Source organism: Pan troglodytes, chromosome X (assembly GCF_028858775.2).
Source record: "Pan troglodytes isolate AG18354 chromosome X, NHGRI_mPanTro3-v2.0_pri, whole genome shotgun sequence".
Classification (NCBI taxonomy): Eukaryota; Metazoa; Chordata; class Mammalia; order Primates; family Hominidae; genus Pan; species Pan troglodytes.
In genome coordinates, this window is record NC_072421.2 from 148,687,507 (window position 1) to 148,706,750 (window position 19,244).

The 19,244-nt window shown below is 44.8% G+C and overlaps 2 protein-coding genes across 2 annotated transcripts; one reads left to right on the top strand and one right to left on the bottom strand.

The window, feature by feature from the left end:
• The first annotated feature begins 5,142 nt into the window (after positions 1-5,142).
• GPR50 (G protein-coupled receptor 50) lies at positions 5,143-11,448 on the top strand. The gene is made up of 2 exons (XM_016944432.3): positions 5,143-5,478; positions 8,330-11,448. Exons 1-2 carry the CDS (start codon positions 5,292-5,294, stop codon positions 10,027-10,029), a joined length of 1,887 nt encoding a protein of 628 aa, XP_016799921.2. The 5' UTR covers positions 5,143-5,291; the 3' UTR covers positions 10,030-11,448.
• On the bottom strand, positions 5,536-6,917 carry LOC134809364 (ESX-1 secretion-associated protein EspI-like). The gene is made up of 2 exons (XM_063804866.1): positions 6,832-6,917; positions 5,536-6,529 (listed from the first exon to the last, which is right to left on the bottom strand). The coding sequence occupies exons 1-2, from the start codon at positions 6,915-6,917 to the stop codon at positions 5,536-5,538; spliced, it is 1,080 nt and encodes a 359-aa protein (XP_063660936.1).
• Positions 11,449-19,244: the final 7,796 nt, after the last annotated feature.

Genomic DNA, 19,244 nt, shown 5'->3' on the forward strand with positions numbered 1-19,244 from the left:
GTGAAGCATCTCGGGGGTTGTGGGGGGCAGTGAAAAGGCAAGTCACTCTGTATGTCCCTTTCCATCTGACACACTCACAGGGGCCTGGGATGCTAGTGTGTGCCCATTGGTTGGCTTCTGCCAGGAATTGGAGCCTGGGTGTGCTAGGTGCAGAGTCTCCTGATATCGCAGAGAGCCCCTGTTCTCAATGGAAGTGCAACAGAGTAGAGTCTAGACAGAGTATTAGAAACTTTCAGGATAATAATCATGATAATAGCCAGTGGTTTTTGAATGCTTTCTCTGTTCTGGGTAGTGTTCTCAGTGCTTATATGCATTATCTCATTTAACTTTCCTATCAACCCTATGATGAGGCACTGTGATTATCTGCATTTTATAGTGAGGTGGCTGAGACACAGAGACGCTAAGTAACTTGCCCAAGGTCACATATCTGACTAGTAGTAAAGCTGGGTTCTGGGCTTGTTTTTACTTTCAAGAATTGAGTCAAATGTAGTCCCACTTCATTAAGCTGCTGGGATGGGAGGAGCAGGAGGGGCAGGGCCTGGATGGGTGAAGCAGCCAAGAGGCTCCTATGTAACTTCCTATGAAGAGGTAGTTGTCTCCAAACATGTGGAAACAAATTGAGAATGTTCTGCTTGTATTCAAGCTGAAAGACATTTTCATTCTTATTGGGTTTGCATCAAATTCTCATTTTGCTAGTCTTATACATTAGAGTATCAACCAATGGTCCCATGTAGCTTTAACAAATGATCTAATAAATTCAGAGAAGCATTGGCCAGAGAAAGTTGGAGTGCTTGGAACAGGCCTTGGCTGGCTGTCCAGCTCCACCTGGGGGAGAGGGGAGGTGTGAGCTGGCACTAAGAGGCCCTCTGCCTGTCTAACTTGGACCAGGGCTGCTTGGGGCTAAAAGAGAACCCAAAATGTTCATAGCAGCATTATTCACAATAGTCAAAAGTGGAAAGAACTCAAGCATCCACCAATGAATGAGTAAATGAAATGTGGTGTATCTATACAATGGAATATTATTCAGCCATAAAAAGGAATGAAGTGTTGACCCATGCTACTACATTGATGAACCTGAAAACATTATGCTAAGGGAAAAAAGCCAGATGCAAAGGCCACATATTGTGAGATTCTGTTTTGGTGAAATGTCCAGAATAGGCAAGTCCATAGAAAGTGAAAGCAGATTTATGGTTTCTAGGAGCTGGAAGGTGGTGGGGAGTCTGGAGTGACTACTAATTGGTATGAGGGTTCTTTATGGGGTGTTGAAAATGTTCTGAAATTAGATAGTGATGATGATTGCACAACTTTGTGTATATACAAAAAACTACTGAATTCTACACTTTAAAGGGTGAATGTTATGGTATATGAGGTATATGAATTACATCTCAATAAAAACAGACAAACAAACAAACAAAAACCAGAACAACAGCAACAAAAAAGAGAACACAAAGTCCACACTATTAAGACCCAGAGCAAAACACCGTCTTGGCCGGACGCGGTGGCTCACGCCTGTAATCCCAGCACTTTGAGGGGCGGAGACGGGCGGATCACAAGATCAGGAGATCGAGACCATCCTGGCTAACATGGTGAAACCCCGCCTCTACTAAAAATACAAAAAATTAGCCGGGCGTGTTGGCAGGTGCCTGTAGTCCCAGAGCTACTCGGGAGGCTGAGGCAGGAGAATGGCGTGAACCCGGGAGGCAGAGCTTGCAGTGAGCCGAGATCGCGCCACTGCACTATAGCCTGGGCGACAGAGCAAGACTCTGTCTCACAAAAACAAACAAACAAAAAAACAAAAACAAGCGAACAAACAAAACAAACAAACAAAAACCACTGTCTGATGAAGCTGGGTTGTGGGAGAAAGACCTTGAGCTGAGAGGGAATCCAGCCTGGATTTAAGCCTTGGCATGACCTTGGACAAGTTCTTTCACCTCTCTGGGCCTCAGTTTTCTTATCTATTTAATGACATTGTGAGAAAACATTTTCCCAATGAACTTTTGAAAACTATAATATGCTTATTTAAAACTGTACTCAGTAGTTACAAGCAAGGCATTATTATAGTGCTGGAGGGTTAAACAGAGAGCTTAGAACGTTTGATAAAAGGTAACCTTCCATCATTGCCGATGTAAATCAGGGAACTGAAGATGCAGGCAGTACCCTCATGTGCTCAGAAGGATTACCCATTCCTGAGCAGAAACTGCTCACTTGCCCTCTCATTCCTCAGGGAATATTCCAGGTTTCCTCTATTTGGATTGGATATCTTAATAGCTTTAAAATCTCAAATAAAGGGTTTATGTCCACTCCAGTTATTTAGGGCTTCCTAACAAGCCTTTTAGAAAGAGACTTAATTAAAAATCCAGTGGAATCTTAAACCATGCACATTACACTCTATCCAATAAAGGACTCCCCCTTAACTCTTCCAAAGCAATTGAACTTATGCACGAGACTTGTTTTGCCTTTGCAAACAGGGACCGATTTTCTCCCTCATATGTATCCTTATAACTGATTCAATATCTGATTTTCTTTTTTCTTTTTTTTTTGAGACGGAGTCTCGCTTTGTCGCCCAGGCTGGAGTGCAGTGGCCCGATCTCGGCTCACTATAAGCTCCACCTCCCGGGTTCACGCCATTCTCCTGCTTCAGCCTCCCTAGTAGCTGGGACTACAGGCACCCGCCACCACGCCCGGCTAATTTTTTTGTCAATATCTGATTTTCTTAGTACTGGGGCCATGTTCAGAATCTTTATTAAGACGAGTTCATAAAAATAAGAAAATTATTTTAACCAGATACATAATTCTGTCCCCCTAGATCATTAAAATATTCACCTTTTCCACTTGTCTAGTATTAAAAAACCAAGTCCCACCAGGTCACAGTCAAGTAGTGTCCAAGCAGGGGTAGGGGCCAGGGGGTCAGCTCACCCTTGCTCTCCTGCCTGCTCCTCAATCCCAGGGATGTTCAGGCCACATCCGCGGGGAATTCCCGGGGGCTCTAGCCACCTCATCTCAGAAGTGCAGTACACTAGAGTGTAGCAATGCCTGCAAGGTTTGCAAGCTCTCCTTACAGGTTTGTTTGGGGCAGGGGGAGTCTAGTGTCTTAAGTCACTAGAAGGTGTGTTTCCTTTTTTCCTTCAAATGTATTTTGTTTACTTATTTGAATTCAAAATCGCCCCTTCCCACAAGTGAAGGGATCCAAACTCTCGGGGAACCAGCAAGAACAGCCTGATGTGCATCCTACAAAATACTCCACTACGCGGACGGGCTTTTGACTGACAGCTTCTTTACAGGGCGCACAGCTGTGTGGGGAGGACAGCGGAGCCCCTTCACTGTCTGCACTTACGGAAAAAAATGCGAGCGCGCGCGGCCGGGAGTTCCAGCCAGCGAGGGGCAGTGAGATAATGAATGTGAAAAGCCTCCAGGCGGGAGATTGTAATTCGCGCCGGATTCAGTTCACAGACGCGAAAGCCGCAGGATTGGGGTGGGGGCTTCATTTTCAAACAAGGGGACACATTTCCACTTTAGGCTTTATAGCTAGAGACAGTGTGTGCAATCTTGGTTTTCAACAGTGTCTGTTTTTTTCGTTAAAGGTATCTGAATGTTGAAGTTCGTCGCGTAACAGGCCCCCACTACCTACCCCGCCTTGTCCGTCCCCCCACCCACCCCGGGGCAAGAGGGCTGCTGTGTCCAGACGATGGCGCTCCCGGCCAGTGCAACCCCTCTCCCCTACTGTGGCAAGAAGACTAGTCTGGAACAAGTTTCAAGGGGTTTACTGAGATTTTGAAAGGCTTCTCGACAGGAGCCGTAACTTTTAGTAGCCGGCAGAAATCCATTCCCGTGACCAAGGTTATTGAGGGAACGAGTGTCCGAATCACGCCCCTTTAGTTTTGCCCGAATATTCGAATTTTCCGTGGTCCCCGCGGAGCGAGATCCTGGGCGCACCGCAGGGGAACTGTGACGCACGGGGACAGAGATCCGCGGTGTGGAGGGCTAGGGGGGAGGCCTGAGAGGGATGGGGTCGAAACGAGAACCCCAGAAGGGCATGGGAAAGGAGAAAGACCGAGACGAATCCTGACTGAGGCAGGGATCGCCGGTCAGCCAGCGGCTTCTTGGTTTAGCCGCCTGACACCTCCGCACCTTTCCCGCGGCTGCGGCGCAGCTCCTTCAGCCTTCCTGACTGCCCCGTGCCGCTCAGTAGAGAATGCCGAGCATCCCGAGAGGGAGAGGCGTCAGAGCCTCTCGTCCTGAGTTTCCTCGAGAAGCGGGGACCCAAGAGAAGAGCTTTATTGCCTGTTTTACTTTTTCCCAAAGCGTCCCTTGGCTCCCGCCGCCTGGCTGCCGGCAGCTGGAAAGGAGACGAGCTCCCGCTCCCGTTCGCCCCCAAACTGAGGACCGAGTGGCCACCAATGCCTTCCCTAGGTCCCAGGGTGCAGACCTGCTCCCCACTTCCAGAGTCGGGCGCAGGGTACATCTCTTTATGGAGAGTGCAAGACCTGGACCGGACTGAGCGGCTACTCGCAGCTGCCGCTAAGGGAGCCAAGCGGCTCCTGGCGAGAACGGGAGCGGGGATAAGTTCCCTAGGGATTAGGGACCCAGATTGGGGGTGGGAGCTCCCAGCAGTAGTCCCCTGTTCCCCGCGGGACACAGAAGGCTCTAGACAGGCAAGGGCATGGGGCGTGGGATGGACCTCACAAGGATACTTGCGGAGGCAAGCATCTAGCGTTCAAGGGGCCACCGGCTATCCCCTACACCCTGCTGGGGGCTGTGGACTGGCTTAGTCTAGACTGGATCCTATGAAAGACCCTGTGCTCCGGCTCTGCAATCTACATCTCTTTGCCAGGTGTTGGCACTGGAGGAGAGAGGGAGAAGAACTTGCTAGAAACGAATGCACAGAGACTGGTGGAGGGGGTGTGGGGTGGACTCCGAGCTAGTCATGATGCTTGCAAGGTACCTGGGAGATTGAGAGGCAGGGAGGGCTGGCTAGAGGGGAAGTACATACAAGGCAGTCGGAAGCAAGATGACACCTCAATGTGGATTTGTCCAATAAGAGGGGGTAGCTAAGGGGGGGGTATTCAGGGAGCCCTGATTGGTCGGGGGGAGGGATTTGGGGTGGGGCTAGCCGCCTCTTGAGGCTTTAAAAGCTCATCGGAGAGGGGCGGGATGCTGTCATTTGCTCTCTGACTCTCAGAGAGGGAGGCACGCTTTCCTGGAGCTCCTGGTGACAGAACAGGTGTTTGCTGTCTGGACCTGGCTGCTGATCCTGAGCCTGCTAGGAGATCTTAACGATCTCCAGGAGCAACATGGGGCCCACCCTAGCGGTTCCCACCCCCTATGGCTGTATTGGCTGTAAGCTACCCCAGCCAGACTACCCACTGGCTCTAATCATCTTTATGTTCTGCGCGATGGTTATCACCATTGTTGTAGACCTAATCGGCAACTCCATGGTCATTTTGGCTGTGACGAAGAACAAGAAGCTCCGGAATTCTGGTAAGCCACCCTTTCTTCTCCCTACCCAGTGTGCAGAGACTTGCAACCCCTAGGGCGTTAGTTTTTGAGCGCCCCGAATAGAGAATCTATGGACAATGCCCTCATATTGAACATCCCTGCTCCCAAATTCCCCGCAAGCCTGGGGGTGGTAGTATTCTGCCCCGGCCCTCTAAACGTGGAGGTTCTCAAGGCCGAGAGAGCACAGAGAATTAGCTTTGGGCATCCAAGTACAAAGCGTTCCCGTGGTGCGCGGCAGCCCGAGGATCCCTGTCCCGTCGGGGCCTGATGCGGAGGGAGCCGGCACCCGAGCGGGAGAGTCAGGCGATTCGCCCGGGGACAGCAAGCAGAGCCGGACGCCGCAAGGGCGGCCGCGCTGAGGCAGCGCGGACCGAACTGACGCGGAGGGAGCAGCGGGGCTGCGACCTGCTCTGTGAAAGTTAAGTTCGCGGCGGCCGCGGCGGCGCTTACCAGAGCGCAACGCAGTGGCCTCTCCCTAGCCGGGCCAAGACCCCGCTCGCCGCGGCCCTGGGGCTCCAGGGCGGCTCCCGGGCAGATCCTGGGCGGCGGAGCACAGACCCCCGCGCCCGAGAATCGAGCAGGGAGGTCTGAGCCCGCCGGAGCCGAGCTCCGTCCGCCCGTCCCAGGGCGAACGGCAGAGAGAGGCAAGCGGCGGGTCGGGCACAGCAGGCGGTGGCAGCGACGGCGGCGGCAGCGGAGATCCCAAGGTCCGTAAGCGGGGAACTGGGGGTCGCAGGGCGGGCCGGCGAAGAGGCTTGGGAGCTGGGCGTTGCTGGGGGTGGAGGGATAGAAGGCAGCAAAACCGAGTAGGGTTGGCGGGAGGGCGACGGGAGAGCTCAGAGGGGGCGATGGGGCACTCAGAGAGGCTGCAAAGGGCTGGGGTCTGGGAGCCGCAGGCGGGACTTCCCCCGCTGCTAGCCACTGCCGAGCGGGAGGAGGCCGGGGGCCGGGGGCCGGCGGCGAGCAGGGCAGGAGGGAAGCGTGGGAGGATGCCGGGCGCTGCGACCTGTGCTGGGGGTGGGGGCGGCGGACACTGCAGAGCAGCTAGTCCGGCTTACAGGTTGGGCGGGAGAGGGCTCTGGAAGGGAGGGGAAGGGGCAAAGGCGCCCAAACTCCGAGTTCAGGCCGGGGGAGGGAGGGGCGGCGCCTGGAATTTCCACCGCCAGATTCTCGATCGGCTGGGGCTAGGAGTGGGGACCGAAGGGGGTCTGAGAGGGTGGGGAGGACAACTGGATTCTCCCGGGCAGGGCGTGGGGGAGAGGTGGCGGCCGGGGTCTGGGGGATTACTTTGCTTGGGCAAGGAGTCACGAACACTGAACAAGTTTAAAAACGCACTGACTGGCACAGTCATTAGAAGTTTTCTTACAAAGTCTGGTGGGTGTCTCCGATTTCTCCTTCGTCTCCTGGAATCGTGGGGCCATACACTAGGTCTTCACCTTCACCCCCGCGGTGCGGTCCCGAGGTGCAAACCCACGGAGTCCTGGGGGCGACCTGCGAAGCCCATTTTATTTCCTTTAGATTTCTTTTCTTTCTTTTTCTCCTTCTCCTTCCTTCCTCCTATAATTCAAATAAAGGCTTTTATGGTTGTTGTGGTTTTGTTTTTAAGGCTTTGCCCCTTCTCTTTTCGGCTGTATTTCCCTGAATTCATTACTTTGCCGGAAAACCATAGGAAGAACCTCTTCGGTAGAAAGTGCTGAGGCCGAGTGCTGACAGCGCTGGAGGAAGGAGGAAGAAGGAGCCATACCTTTGCCCTTTTCAAAAGCGCTCATTTTCTCCTAGTCCAAGATGAAGTGCAATATTTTGCCAGACCAATGCTAATTAGCAACGAGGTGTCTCCAAAGAAAGAGGGCTCTGCGCCTGCACCTGGCCTCTTCCTTCTCTTTTTTGTGAAAGGTTTTACAAAAAAGTTCCCATCTCAGCCCTACAAGACTGGAGTGGGGGTGATCCTTCTTCTCTATCCTGTTTAACCTGAAGGCTCCAGTAAAGTTCAGTGCCCGGCGCTGGGAGCTCTGTGCAGGGCGCTGAATGTGCCAGTGCGCGGCTCTGCGCGTGGACGCGGCATGTAACTGAAACAGGCACTTCTGCTAATCCTTGCAGGAATTTTTCTCCTCCCCCCTACCCCCGCCCACCTCGCGCCACCCTCCCCGCCCGCCCTCTCACTACTTCTTTGGTCTCAGACTAAATTTTTCAGGGCTTCCCTGCTTCCCCTCAGTTTTCACTCTTAAGTTACCTCGGGAACGGTAAGTATTTGACTTGGCAAGGTTTTAGGTTACTGCTTGATCCCATCGGAAAAGACTGTTTAAGAAGATGGCCTCTAATGCCTTTTCTCAGAATCTTCTCTCTAGTAATGTGTTTATTATAAATGCAATGCTAGGCTATAGGAGGGAGATGGCTAATTTATCTTTTTCTAATTATTTAATTATTTTAAATTTTTTTAGTTTGAGGCTTCCTGACATCCCTCCAGTGTCTCTCCTTGCCCCCCACTCCAGCCTCCTTCCTAAAAACAAGTCCCTCTAGCTCACCTCTACTCCCCTCCTCCTTCTCCCTCCCCCTCACCTCCAGTGAAGGAAACGTTTGCATTTTGTTTTTCTCTAAGATGGTGGCAGCATGACCCTGTCTCATTGTGAAGGCTCCTGGCAGGGATTTTGTGCTCACTGCTGTCTGTCTTATGTTCGCTTCTTTCTCAGAGCATTTCTTTAAAAGAATTCTGGAATTATAAAAGGTCATAATCCAGCTGGCCTTCCCCTGCACCTTAAATGTGTAGATTTCTGTACTTAAACCACTTATTCTTCTCTGTCTTTCCCCTTTCTCCCTCCCTTGATATGTTTTTCAGGCAACATCTTCGTGGTCAGTCTCTCTGTGGCCGATATGCTGGTGGCCATCTACCCATACCCTTTGATGCTGCATGCCATGTCCATTGGGGGCTGGGATCTGAGCCAGTTACAGTGCCAGATGGTCGGGTTCATCACAGGGCTGAGTGTGGTCGGCTCCATCTTCAACATCGTGGCAATCGCTATCAACCGTTACTGCTACATCTGCCACAGCCTCCAGTACGAACGGATCTTCAGTGTGCGCAATACCTGCATCTACCTGGTCATCACCTGGATCATGACCGTCCTGGCTGTCCTGCCCAACATGTACATTGGCACCATCGAGTACGATCCTCGCACCTACACCTGCATCTTCAACTATCTGAACAACCCTGTCTTCACTGTTACCATCGTCTGCATCCACTTCGTCCTCCCTCTCCTCATCGTGGGTTTCTGCTACCTGAGGATCTGGACCAAAGTGCTGGCGGCCCGTGACCCTGCAGGGCAGAATCCTGACAACCAACTTGCTGAGGTTCGCAATTTTCTAACCATGTTTGTGATCTTCCTCCTCTTTGCAGTGTGCTGGTGCCCTATCAACGTGCTCACTGTCTTGGTGGCTGTCAGTCCGAAGGAGATGGCAGGCAAGATCCCCAACTGGCTTTATCTTGCAGCCTACTTCATAGCCTACTTCAACAGCTGCCTCAACGCTGTGATCTACGGGCTCCTCAATGAGAATTTCCGAAGAGAATACTGGACCATCTTCCATGCTATGCGGCACCCTATCATATTCTTCTCTGGCCTCATCAGTGATATTCGTGAGATGCAGGAGGCCCGTACCCTGGCCCGCGCCCGTGCCCATGCTCGCGACCAAGCTCGTGAACAAGCCCTTGAACAAGACCGTGCCCATGCCTGTCCTGCTGTGGAGGAAACCCCGATGAATGTCCGGAATGTTCCATTACCTGGTGATGCTGCAGCTGGCCACCCCGACCGTGCCTCTGGCCACCCTAAGCCCCATTCCAGATCCTCCTCTGCCTATCGCAAATCTGCCTCTACCCACCACAAGTCTGTCTTTAGCCACTCCAAGGCTGCCTCTGGTCACCTCAAGCCTGTCTCTGGCCACTCCAAGCCTGCCTCTGGTCACCCCAAGTCTGCCACTGTCTACCCTAAGCCTGCCTCTGTCCATTTCAAGGGTGACTCTGTCCATTTCAAGCCTGCCTCTGTCCATTTCAAGGGTGACTCTGTCCATTTCAAGCCTGACTCTGTTCATTTCAAGCCTGCTTCCAGCAACCCCAAGCCCATCACTGGCCACCATGTCTCTGCTGGCAGCCACTCCAAGTCTGCATTCAGTGCTGCCACCAGCCACCCTAAACCCGCCACTGGCCACATCAAGCCAGCTACCAGCCATGCTGAGCCCACCACTGCTGACTATCCCAAGCCTGCCACTACCAGCCACCCTAAGCCCGCTGCTGCTGACCACCCTGAGCTCTCTACCTCCCATTGCCCCGAGATCCCTGCCATTGCCCACCCTGTGTCTGACGACAGTGACCTCCCTGAGTCGGCCTCTAGCCCTGCCGCTGGGCCCACCAAGCCTGCTGCCAGCCAGCTGGAGTCTGACACCATCGCTGACCTTCCTGACCCTACTGTAGTCACTACCAATACCAATGATTACCATGATGTCGTGGTTATTGATGTTGAAGATGATCCTGATGAAATGGCTGTGTGAAAAATGCTCCCGTAGGTGGCCAGGCAGTGGTCCCCTTTCTAGTTTGTTTTGCGTATGTAATCCAAAGTGAGATGCCTTACTGCATCTAGACACAGACACTGACACATAGTGATGGTGTAAGCTACATCCACCTTTCAGGCGTACTCATCCTTTACTTAATGTACTCTATTGAAGTGTGTGCGTGAGTGTGTGTGTGCTTGCTATTTTAGAGACCTTAATTTCCCTCAAGTTTGACATCTGTTGTTCCAAACCTCCCTTTCCACCTATGGTCGACCTTCAGTCCTCAGTGATCCTTGAAATTTTAGACTTTGATTTTTTTCCCACTCCTCTGTCCCTCCTCCCCTTTCCTCATTTCCTCTGCCTTGTTCCTGCTTTCTTCTCCCATTCCCCGAGGGGGTTGGGAGAGGGGTATGTGCGCAATGCTAAAGGTGTGTTGTGGTGAAGGCTTCCGTTAATGTGACTGCACAGCTTTATGTTCTTCAATGTGTAACTCTATATTGTACTTTTAATAGCAGTCAGAAAAGCAGTTGTGATCAAGTACAAGTACTGGAAAGTTTCTTTCCTAAATTTCAGCAACAACATATGACCCATATTTGAAGAATACAATTTGATAAGCTCTTATTAAAAATACATTTTTTATGCCTATGAGATCAAATGGCAAAAGGAAAGATATGGGCACACCAAATTATTTCTATTTTTTGAAAATTTGAACATTGGTGCTTTTTATAGTCAAACATGGTTGCAAATGATAAGATGTTTTTACCTTATTTGTAATTATTTACCTTTTTTAGCATTTGCCGGGATTTTTTTTCATTTAGTTCCAGAGAAATAAATCCATTCATAAACTAGTTTCTTCTCCTAAAATCCAATCTTATGGTTGCTAGGATCAATTATGGTAATATTTTTAATATTATAAGTCATAACTACTCTTTACTGAAGATTTTGTTTTTTAAACAGCCTGGTGTTTTTACAGTTTTTACATTATTGCTTTCATTCAAAAGGGAATTTGAAGTAATAAATGGCAGCAAGAAGCGAATTGAATACTGCTGGGAGGTTGTAAATGAGCATTCCTCTCGGATGGGGAGGGGGGCAAGGAGAAGAGAGAGATGCCTACACCAATCAATCCTACCACACATCCGACATCAGCCAGTCCCACCACACTTGGCTAAGGTTCAGTGATACACGATGTTAAGTCGTAGATGTCTTTTATTAGCACACTTGACAGACCAGGAAATGATTTTTCTCTACAATTCAAGAAAACTGCTGTTTAATAAAAATTTCAATTGCTGATTCAAATAGACACTTTAAGCAAAGTTTACTGTATGAAAGCTTGTGAGGATAAGTGGAAATGTATTATACTGCCTTAATTCTATTCTGTATTTGTGGTAGCAATTAAATAAAAGTGTTTTTGTGGCTTTAGTTTGTGGTTTGTGGATAAATTCATTTCTCCACTGGAGTTACTTATGGGGAGGGTGTACGGGGTGAGGGGTGGCAAAACATTGACCTTGGGGGAATCAGAAGACTTGGGTGCAAGTTCCATCCCTGCTACCAGCTTGCTGTATGCCAGGGCAAGTCCCTTGACCCGTCTCACCTCAGTCCCTTTACTTAGCAAACTGTGGAGAGGTGGTGGGGACAGGGGAGCATGCTGGGATTGCTATGTTCTTCACACTAGTGCAGCGACGTTGGATGACCTGACCTGCCTGCTCTTGGATTTCTGAACTGTACCAGATATGGCTCTGAAAAGAGACCCCTCTTTACTCCCCTGAAAGGAGTGAAGCCAGGCCCCAAAATGTCGTGACCCAAAGCCTTCTGGAACGAAGAAATAGAGCTCATGAGGGAATGGGGGAGGCACAGGAGTGAGAGGCAGGAGGGCTGGTGGTTTGCTCTCCAGCTCGGAGGTGGGTAGCAAGACCCCAGCCACTGGGCAAAGCTCCTGATCTTAGGAACACAGTTTTAAAAGAATCTCTGACAATAAGGAAATGCTAAAAATACACTGCTCAGCAAAAATCAAACTGAATTCAAAGTAATATACAGTAGGACATAATTTTACAAAAATATGCATACTTAATACATGCACATATAGACAAACAGTTACGCATATGCAGCTGTTCTATCCAGGCTTTCCCAGGCTGTGAGTATAGATAGACTGAGGTCATCTTAATTTTTAATGCCCGAGTTAAAGTGGTTTGAGCCATCAAGGGCTGCCTGCCTGAGGGCTGCCTGCACCCCTGTGCCAAATTTCTGTGCAGAAAACATAACTAAAAGGGATGTTTATTCATGTACTTACAAACTGGTTATGGTCAGCTCCCCTATCCATCTTTTCCATGTTCTTACTCTCCACTCACACCCAAGAAGTTGCTTTGCGTGAGACTGCAAGTGTCCAAACCAAGGGTACTGTGTCCCAATGCTCCAAACTGCCACTCCGCAGGGGTTTACGGGGTGCAAGGTTTTGAAAGAAGATAAGAGAGGTGACGAAAATTATCTGCCATTATTACAACTTTGTCCCGCAATTTTCCCCCAGTGCCTGAAGCAACACCGCTCACACCAAGTCTCCTGAAAGCCATACCAAGTCTCTTGAAAGCAGTCACTTCGGCCATCTCTGCTTATCTCCTGCAGCTGCAGTCATCAAACTTGCCTGCGCCACTGCGCCACTGCGTCCCGCCTCCGCCTCCGCGCCCATAATCACCTGGACAGGAACAAGCAGCACTTCCAGCCCAATTCCTTCTCAGTTCCTTCACAGCCCAGAAACATTTTTTATTCTGCCCCTCTCTCCCTTATCCTGTTCCCCTTCACTCTCAAAAGGCATTAAGCTTCCTAAACGCATCTCTGATTTACCCCGCCCACTTTGAGTGACCAAGGCAAGAAGCTGAATCTCTGCTCCAGGTTTAAGGTTCCCCCTGGAAAAAATGCAGAGCTTCTGGCTTTACAGCAGTGAGAATGAAAGGGCCAACTTTGCTGACTTCTTCAAAGGGAGAATCTGCCTCCAGGTGAGCCTAAATCTCCATAATCAAGGGATTTTAAAAATGCAAGCAACTTTTAAATGACAGTTTTTCCGAGTTTCTCCTCTTTTCTTTTTAAATGGAAATATAATTTATATACTGTAAAGTGACAGCCTGACTTTTTTTTTTTTTCCTAACATATGTATACATCCATGTAACTACCACCCTGGCCAAGATATAGGTAGCCCTCTAGGAATTTCCCTGTTGCCCCTTTCTAATCAAATGGAAGCATACGGTATGTATTCTTTTGTGTCCAGCTTCTTTTTAAAAAAATTGTGATAAAATATACATAACATAAAATTTACCATTGTAAACTTTTTGAATGTACAATTCAGTGGTATTAAATATATTCACATTGTTGGGCAACCGTTACCACTGTTCATTTCCAGAACTACTTCATTATCTCAAACTGAAACTCTGTACTGATTAAATAATAACTTCCCTTCCCCTTAACCTCTGGTAACCACCATTCTATTTTCTGTCTCTATGAATTCACCTATTCTAGCCACCTCATATGAGTGGAATCATACAATGTTGGTCCTTTTGTGTCTCGCTTCTTTCACTTAGCATAATGTGTTCAAGGTTCACCCATATCATAGCATGTATCCATACATTATTTTTTAATGACTGAATAACATCCCATTCTAGAGATATATCAAATTTTGTTTACCCGTTCATGCATTGATGGACATTTTGGTGGTTTCCATTTTTGGCTGTTGTGAATATTGCTGCTATGAAGATTGATGTACAAGTTTCTGCTTGAGTCCCTGCTTTTCACCTTTTTGAATATATACCTAGGAGTGGAATTGCTGGGTCATGTAGTCTAGCTTCTTTTGCTCAATATTATGTCTTTGAGATTCATCTATGTTTCTGTGTATGTAAGTGGTTGGTTATTTTTCATTTTCATAAAGCATTCTATAATATGAATATATTACAATTTATTTATTCTACTACTGATGGATATTTGGGTTGTTTCCAATTTGAAACTATGATAAAAATGCTTCTATAATCATTTTTGTACATGTCTTTTAATTTAACTTTGCATTGAGGTATAATTTTACATACAGCGAAGAACACTACTTCAGTGTCAAGCTCTACTTCAGTAGAGAGCTCAACAAATTTTAACATATGTGTACACCCATGTAACCACCACACATATCAAAATGTAAAACATTTCCAGCACCCCAGAAAGCTCTTTCATGCCAGAGTAATTTTGCTGGTTTACTGAATTTTATTTAAATGGAAGCATACAGAATGCATTCTTTTGTGTTTGTGTTGTTTTCTTCATCATTTTGTTTGTGAGATTTATCCATGTTACTTTAGGTATAAGGAATTCATTTTCTTTTATTGTTATGTAGAACTTCTTTGTATGACTATACCACCACTTTTGAGCTATTCTACTGTGGCTGAACATTTGGGCTGTTTTCCAGTTTGGGGCTTTTAAGAAACCTGTTATGAACATTCTTGTACATGCCTTTTGATGCACATATGGACTTATTGCTCTTGGAAATATACCTAAGCTTGGAATTGCTGAGTCATGAGTATATATGTACTTAGTTTTAGTAGACACTGCTAAATATTTTTCCAAAGTTGTTTGTATTCGTCCATTTTCATACTGCTATGAAGAAATACCTGAGGCTGGGTAATTTATACAGAAAAAGAGGTTTAATGGACTCTTAGTTCCACATGGCTGGGGAGGCCTCACAACCATGGTGGAAGGTGAAGGAGGAGCAAAGGCACGTCTTACATGGCAGCAGGCAAGAGAGTATGTGCAGGGGAACTGCCCTTTATAAAACCATCAGATCTTGTGAGACTTATTTAATATCAGAGAACAGCACAGGAAAAAACCGCCCTCATGATTCAATTACCTCCCACCGGGTACCTCCCAAGACACCTGGGGATTATGAGAGCTGTAATTCAAGATGAGATTTGGGTGGTGACACAGCCAAACCATATCATTGTTGAACTACTTTATAGTCTCACTAGCAAGGTATGAGAATTTGAGGTGCTCTGCATTCTTGCCAACATTTGATATTTTCAGCCCTTTTTAATGTGAGCTATTCTAGTGGGTGTCTAGTGCTATTTCATTGTGGTTTCAGTTTGCATTTCTCTAATGAGCAATGATGTTAATCGTCTTTTTACATGATTATTGACCATTTAAATATTTTCTTTATTGAAGGCCCTGAACAAATATTTTGACTATTTTAAAATGGAAGTTTCTGTCTTTTTCTTATAGACTTGTAACAGGATATGCATGTGTATATATGCCAATTTCATGAATATCTTCTCTCAGTCGGTGGTTTGCCTTTTTGCTCTCTTAATTGTATCTTTTGATGAACAAAAATCTTTAATATTATGAAGTTCAATTTATCAGTTTTTCTGACTGTGCTTTGTGTTTAAGAAATTTCTGATTATTCTAATATAATTAATATATTCTCCTATTTTTTATTTTAGAAACCTTATAGTTTTGCCTTTCACGTTTAAGTCTATGTTCCATCTCAAGTTAATTTGTTTGTGTATGGTGTGGGTTAGGAATCAAAGTCCATGTTTTTGTATAGCCAGGGTTCATATTTTCATTTTATCACCATTTATTGAAAAGACCATACTTTACCCCACTGAACTGCAGTAAAGACTTTGTTGCCATTTAGGTAATCATATATAAACATGTCTCTCTTTTTATCTCTTTGTTTCTGGACTGTTTATTCTGTTCCATTAGTCTATCCTTGCACCAATACCACATTGTTTTTAAATTTAATTAACGATAACTTATATACATATATGCAAAGAATGGATAAATGCTTGAGGAGATGGATACCTCATTTACCCTGATGTGATTATTACATATTGTATTCCTGTATCAAAACATCTCACATACCCCATACATGGATATACCTATTAGGTGCCCACAAAAATTAAAAATTAAAGTAAAAAAAAAAAAAAGAAATGCTACAGGGAGTTCTTCAATCTGAAAGAAAAGGACATTGATGAGCAATATGCAATCATCTGAGGGTACAACACTCTCTGATAATAGTAAGTACACAGACAAATACAGAATATTATGCCACTATAAGTGTAGTGTGTAAACTACTCACATCTTGAGTCAGAGAATAAAAGATGAACCTATCAAAAGTTTTGAACAAGTTTTGAAGACATAGAAAGTATAATAATATATAAATAGAAAAAACAAAAAGTTAAAAAGCAGGAGAGATGAAGTTAAAATGTACAGTTTTATGAGTTTTATCATTGCATGTTTGTTTGTTTTTGCAATCAGACTTAAGTTGTTATCACTTTCAAATAATGGGTTATCAGTGGAACAGAATAGAGAACCCCCAAATAAGCCAACACACCTACAACTATCTGATCTTTGACAAGCCTGACAAAAATAAGCAATGGGGAAAGAACTCCCTATTCAATAAATAGTGCTGGGACAACTGGCTAGCCATATCTAGAAGACTAAAACTAGACCCCTTCCTTACAACCTAAACAAAAATTATAATATCTCAAGATTAATTAAAGACTTCAATGTAACACCAAAAACTATAAAAACCCTAGAATAAAACCTAGGCAATACCATTCTGGACATAGGAATGGGCAAAGTTTTTTTTTTTTTTTTTTTTAGAGCAACAGGTACTTCTGATTTTATTTAATTTCAAAAATTTTACTTATACAGAATAGTTGTACATATTTTCAGAGTACATGTGATAATTAAATACATTCATATAATTTGTAAAAATCAGAACAGTACACTGGGATATCCATCACCTTAAATATTTGTCTTTTTTATCTTAGAAACATTTGAATTATTCTTTTTTAGCTATTTTGAAATATACAATAGGTTATTGTAAACTATAGTCACTCTACTGATCTTTCAAACACTAGGTCTTGTTTCTTCTTTCAAATTGTACATTTGTACCCATTAATCAACCTCTTTTTATCCTCCCTCCCTTCTATCCTTCCTGGCTTCTGGTAACCACAATTCTACCCTCTATCTTTATGAGATCCATGTTTATTAGCTCCCGCATATGGATGAGAACATGCAATATTTGTCTTTTTGTGTTTGGCTTATTTCACTTAACATAATGACCTCCAATTCCATCCATGTTGCTGCAAATGACAGGATTTCATTCTTTTTATGGCTGAATAATATTTCATTGTGTATCTATACCACATTTTCTTATCCACTCATCCTTTGATGAGCACTTAGGTTGATTCCATATTTTGGCTATTGTAAATACTGCTGCAGTAAACATGGGAGTGTAAATATCTCTTCAATATATTGATTTCTTTTCTTTTGGATGTGTACTCAGTAGTGGAATTGCTGAATCATATGGTAGCTCTAGTTTTATTTTTTTTGAAGGACCTCCATATAGTTTTTCATAGTGACTGTACTAATTTACATTCACCAACAGTATATGAGGGTATCCCTTTCTCCACATCCTCACCAGCATCTGTTGTTGTCTGTCTTTTTGATAAAGCCATTTTAGCTGGGGTAAGATATATCTTGTGTGGTTTTGGTTTGAATTTCCATAAGGATTTGTGATGTTGGGCATTTTTTTCACATGCCTGTTGGCCATTTATATAGCTTCTTTTGAGAAACATTTATTTAGGTTTTTTGCCTGATTTAAAATCAGATTATTATCGTTATTTTACTATTGAGGTTTTTTAGTTCTTTATATTTTGTTTTTTAATCATTTGCCAGATGAATAGCTTTCAAATATTTTCTTTCATTCTATGGTTTATCTTTTCACTAGTTGATTGTTTCCTTTGCAGTGCAAAAGTTTTTTAGTTTGATGTAGTCCCATTTGTCTATTTTTGCTTTGGTTGCCTGTGATTTTGAGGTTTACAAAATAATCTTTGCCTAAACTGGGCAAATGTCCTAAAGCATTTCCCCAACGTTTTCTTCTAGTAGTTTCATAGTCTTAGGTCTTAGGTTTAAGTCTTTCATCCACTTAAAAAATTTTTATTTTTAATTTTTGTGGGTACATAGTAGGTGTATATATTTATGAGGTACATGAGATATTTTGATTCAGGCATACAATGCATAATAATCACATCAGGGTTAATGGGGTATCCATCACCTCAAGCATTTATCCTTTCTTTGCATTACAAACAATCTAGTTATACTCTTTTAGTTATTTTTAAATGTATAATACATTATTCTTGACAATAATCACCCAGTTGTGCTATAAAATACTAGATCTTATTGATTTTATCTAACTATATTTTTGTACACATGAACCATCCCCCCACCTGACCCCCACTATCCTTCCCAGACTCTGGTAATCATCGTTTTACTCTCTATTACTGTGAGTTCAATTGTTTTAATTTTTAGCTACCACAAATAAGTGAGAACATATGAAGTTTGTCTTTCTGTGCCTAGCTTATTTCACTTAACATAATGACTTCTGGTTCCATCCATGTTGTTGCAAATGACAGGATCTCATGCTTTTTATGGCTGAATAGTACTCCATTGTGTCTATGTATCACATTTTCTTCATCCATCTATCTGTTGATGTACACTTAGGTTGCTTCCAAATCTTGGCTATTGTGAATAGTGCTGTGATAAACGTGGGAGTGATACCTGAATAGACATTTATCAAAAAAGGACATACAAATGGCAAACAGGTATGTGAAAAGGTGCTCAACATCACTGATCATCAGATAAATGCAAATCAATACTACAAGGAGATTATTTCACCCTAGTTAAAATGGCTTTTATCCAAAAGTGAGGCAATAAAAAGTGCTGGCAAAGGTATGGAGAAAAGGGAACTGTTATATACTGTTGGTAAGAATATAAATTAGTACAATCACTATCAAGAACAGTTTAGAGTCCCCTCAAAAAACTAATAATAGAGCTATCATATGATCCAGCAATCTCACTGCTAGGTATATATTCAACAGAAAAGAAATCAGTATATCAAAGGAATGGGCAAAGATTTCATGACAAAAGCACCAAAAGCAATTGCAACAAAAACAAAAATGGACAAATGAGACCTCATTAAACTAAAGAGCTTCTACACAGCAAAAGAAACTATCGAGGGAGTAAACAGACAACCTACAGAACAGGAGAAACTTTTTGCAAACTATGCATCCGACAAAGGTCTAATATCCAGCATTTATAAGGAACTTAAATTTACAAGGAAAAAACAAACAAACAACCCTATTAAAAAGTGGGCAAAGGACACGCAGCCAACAAGCATATGAAAACAAGTTCAA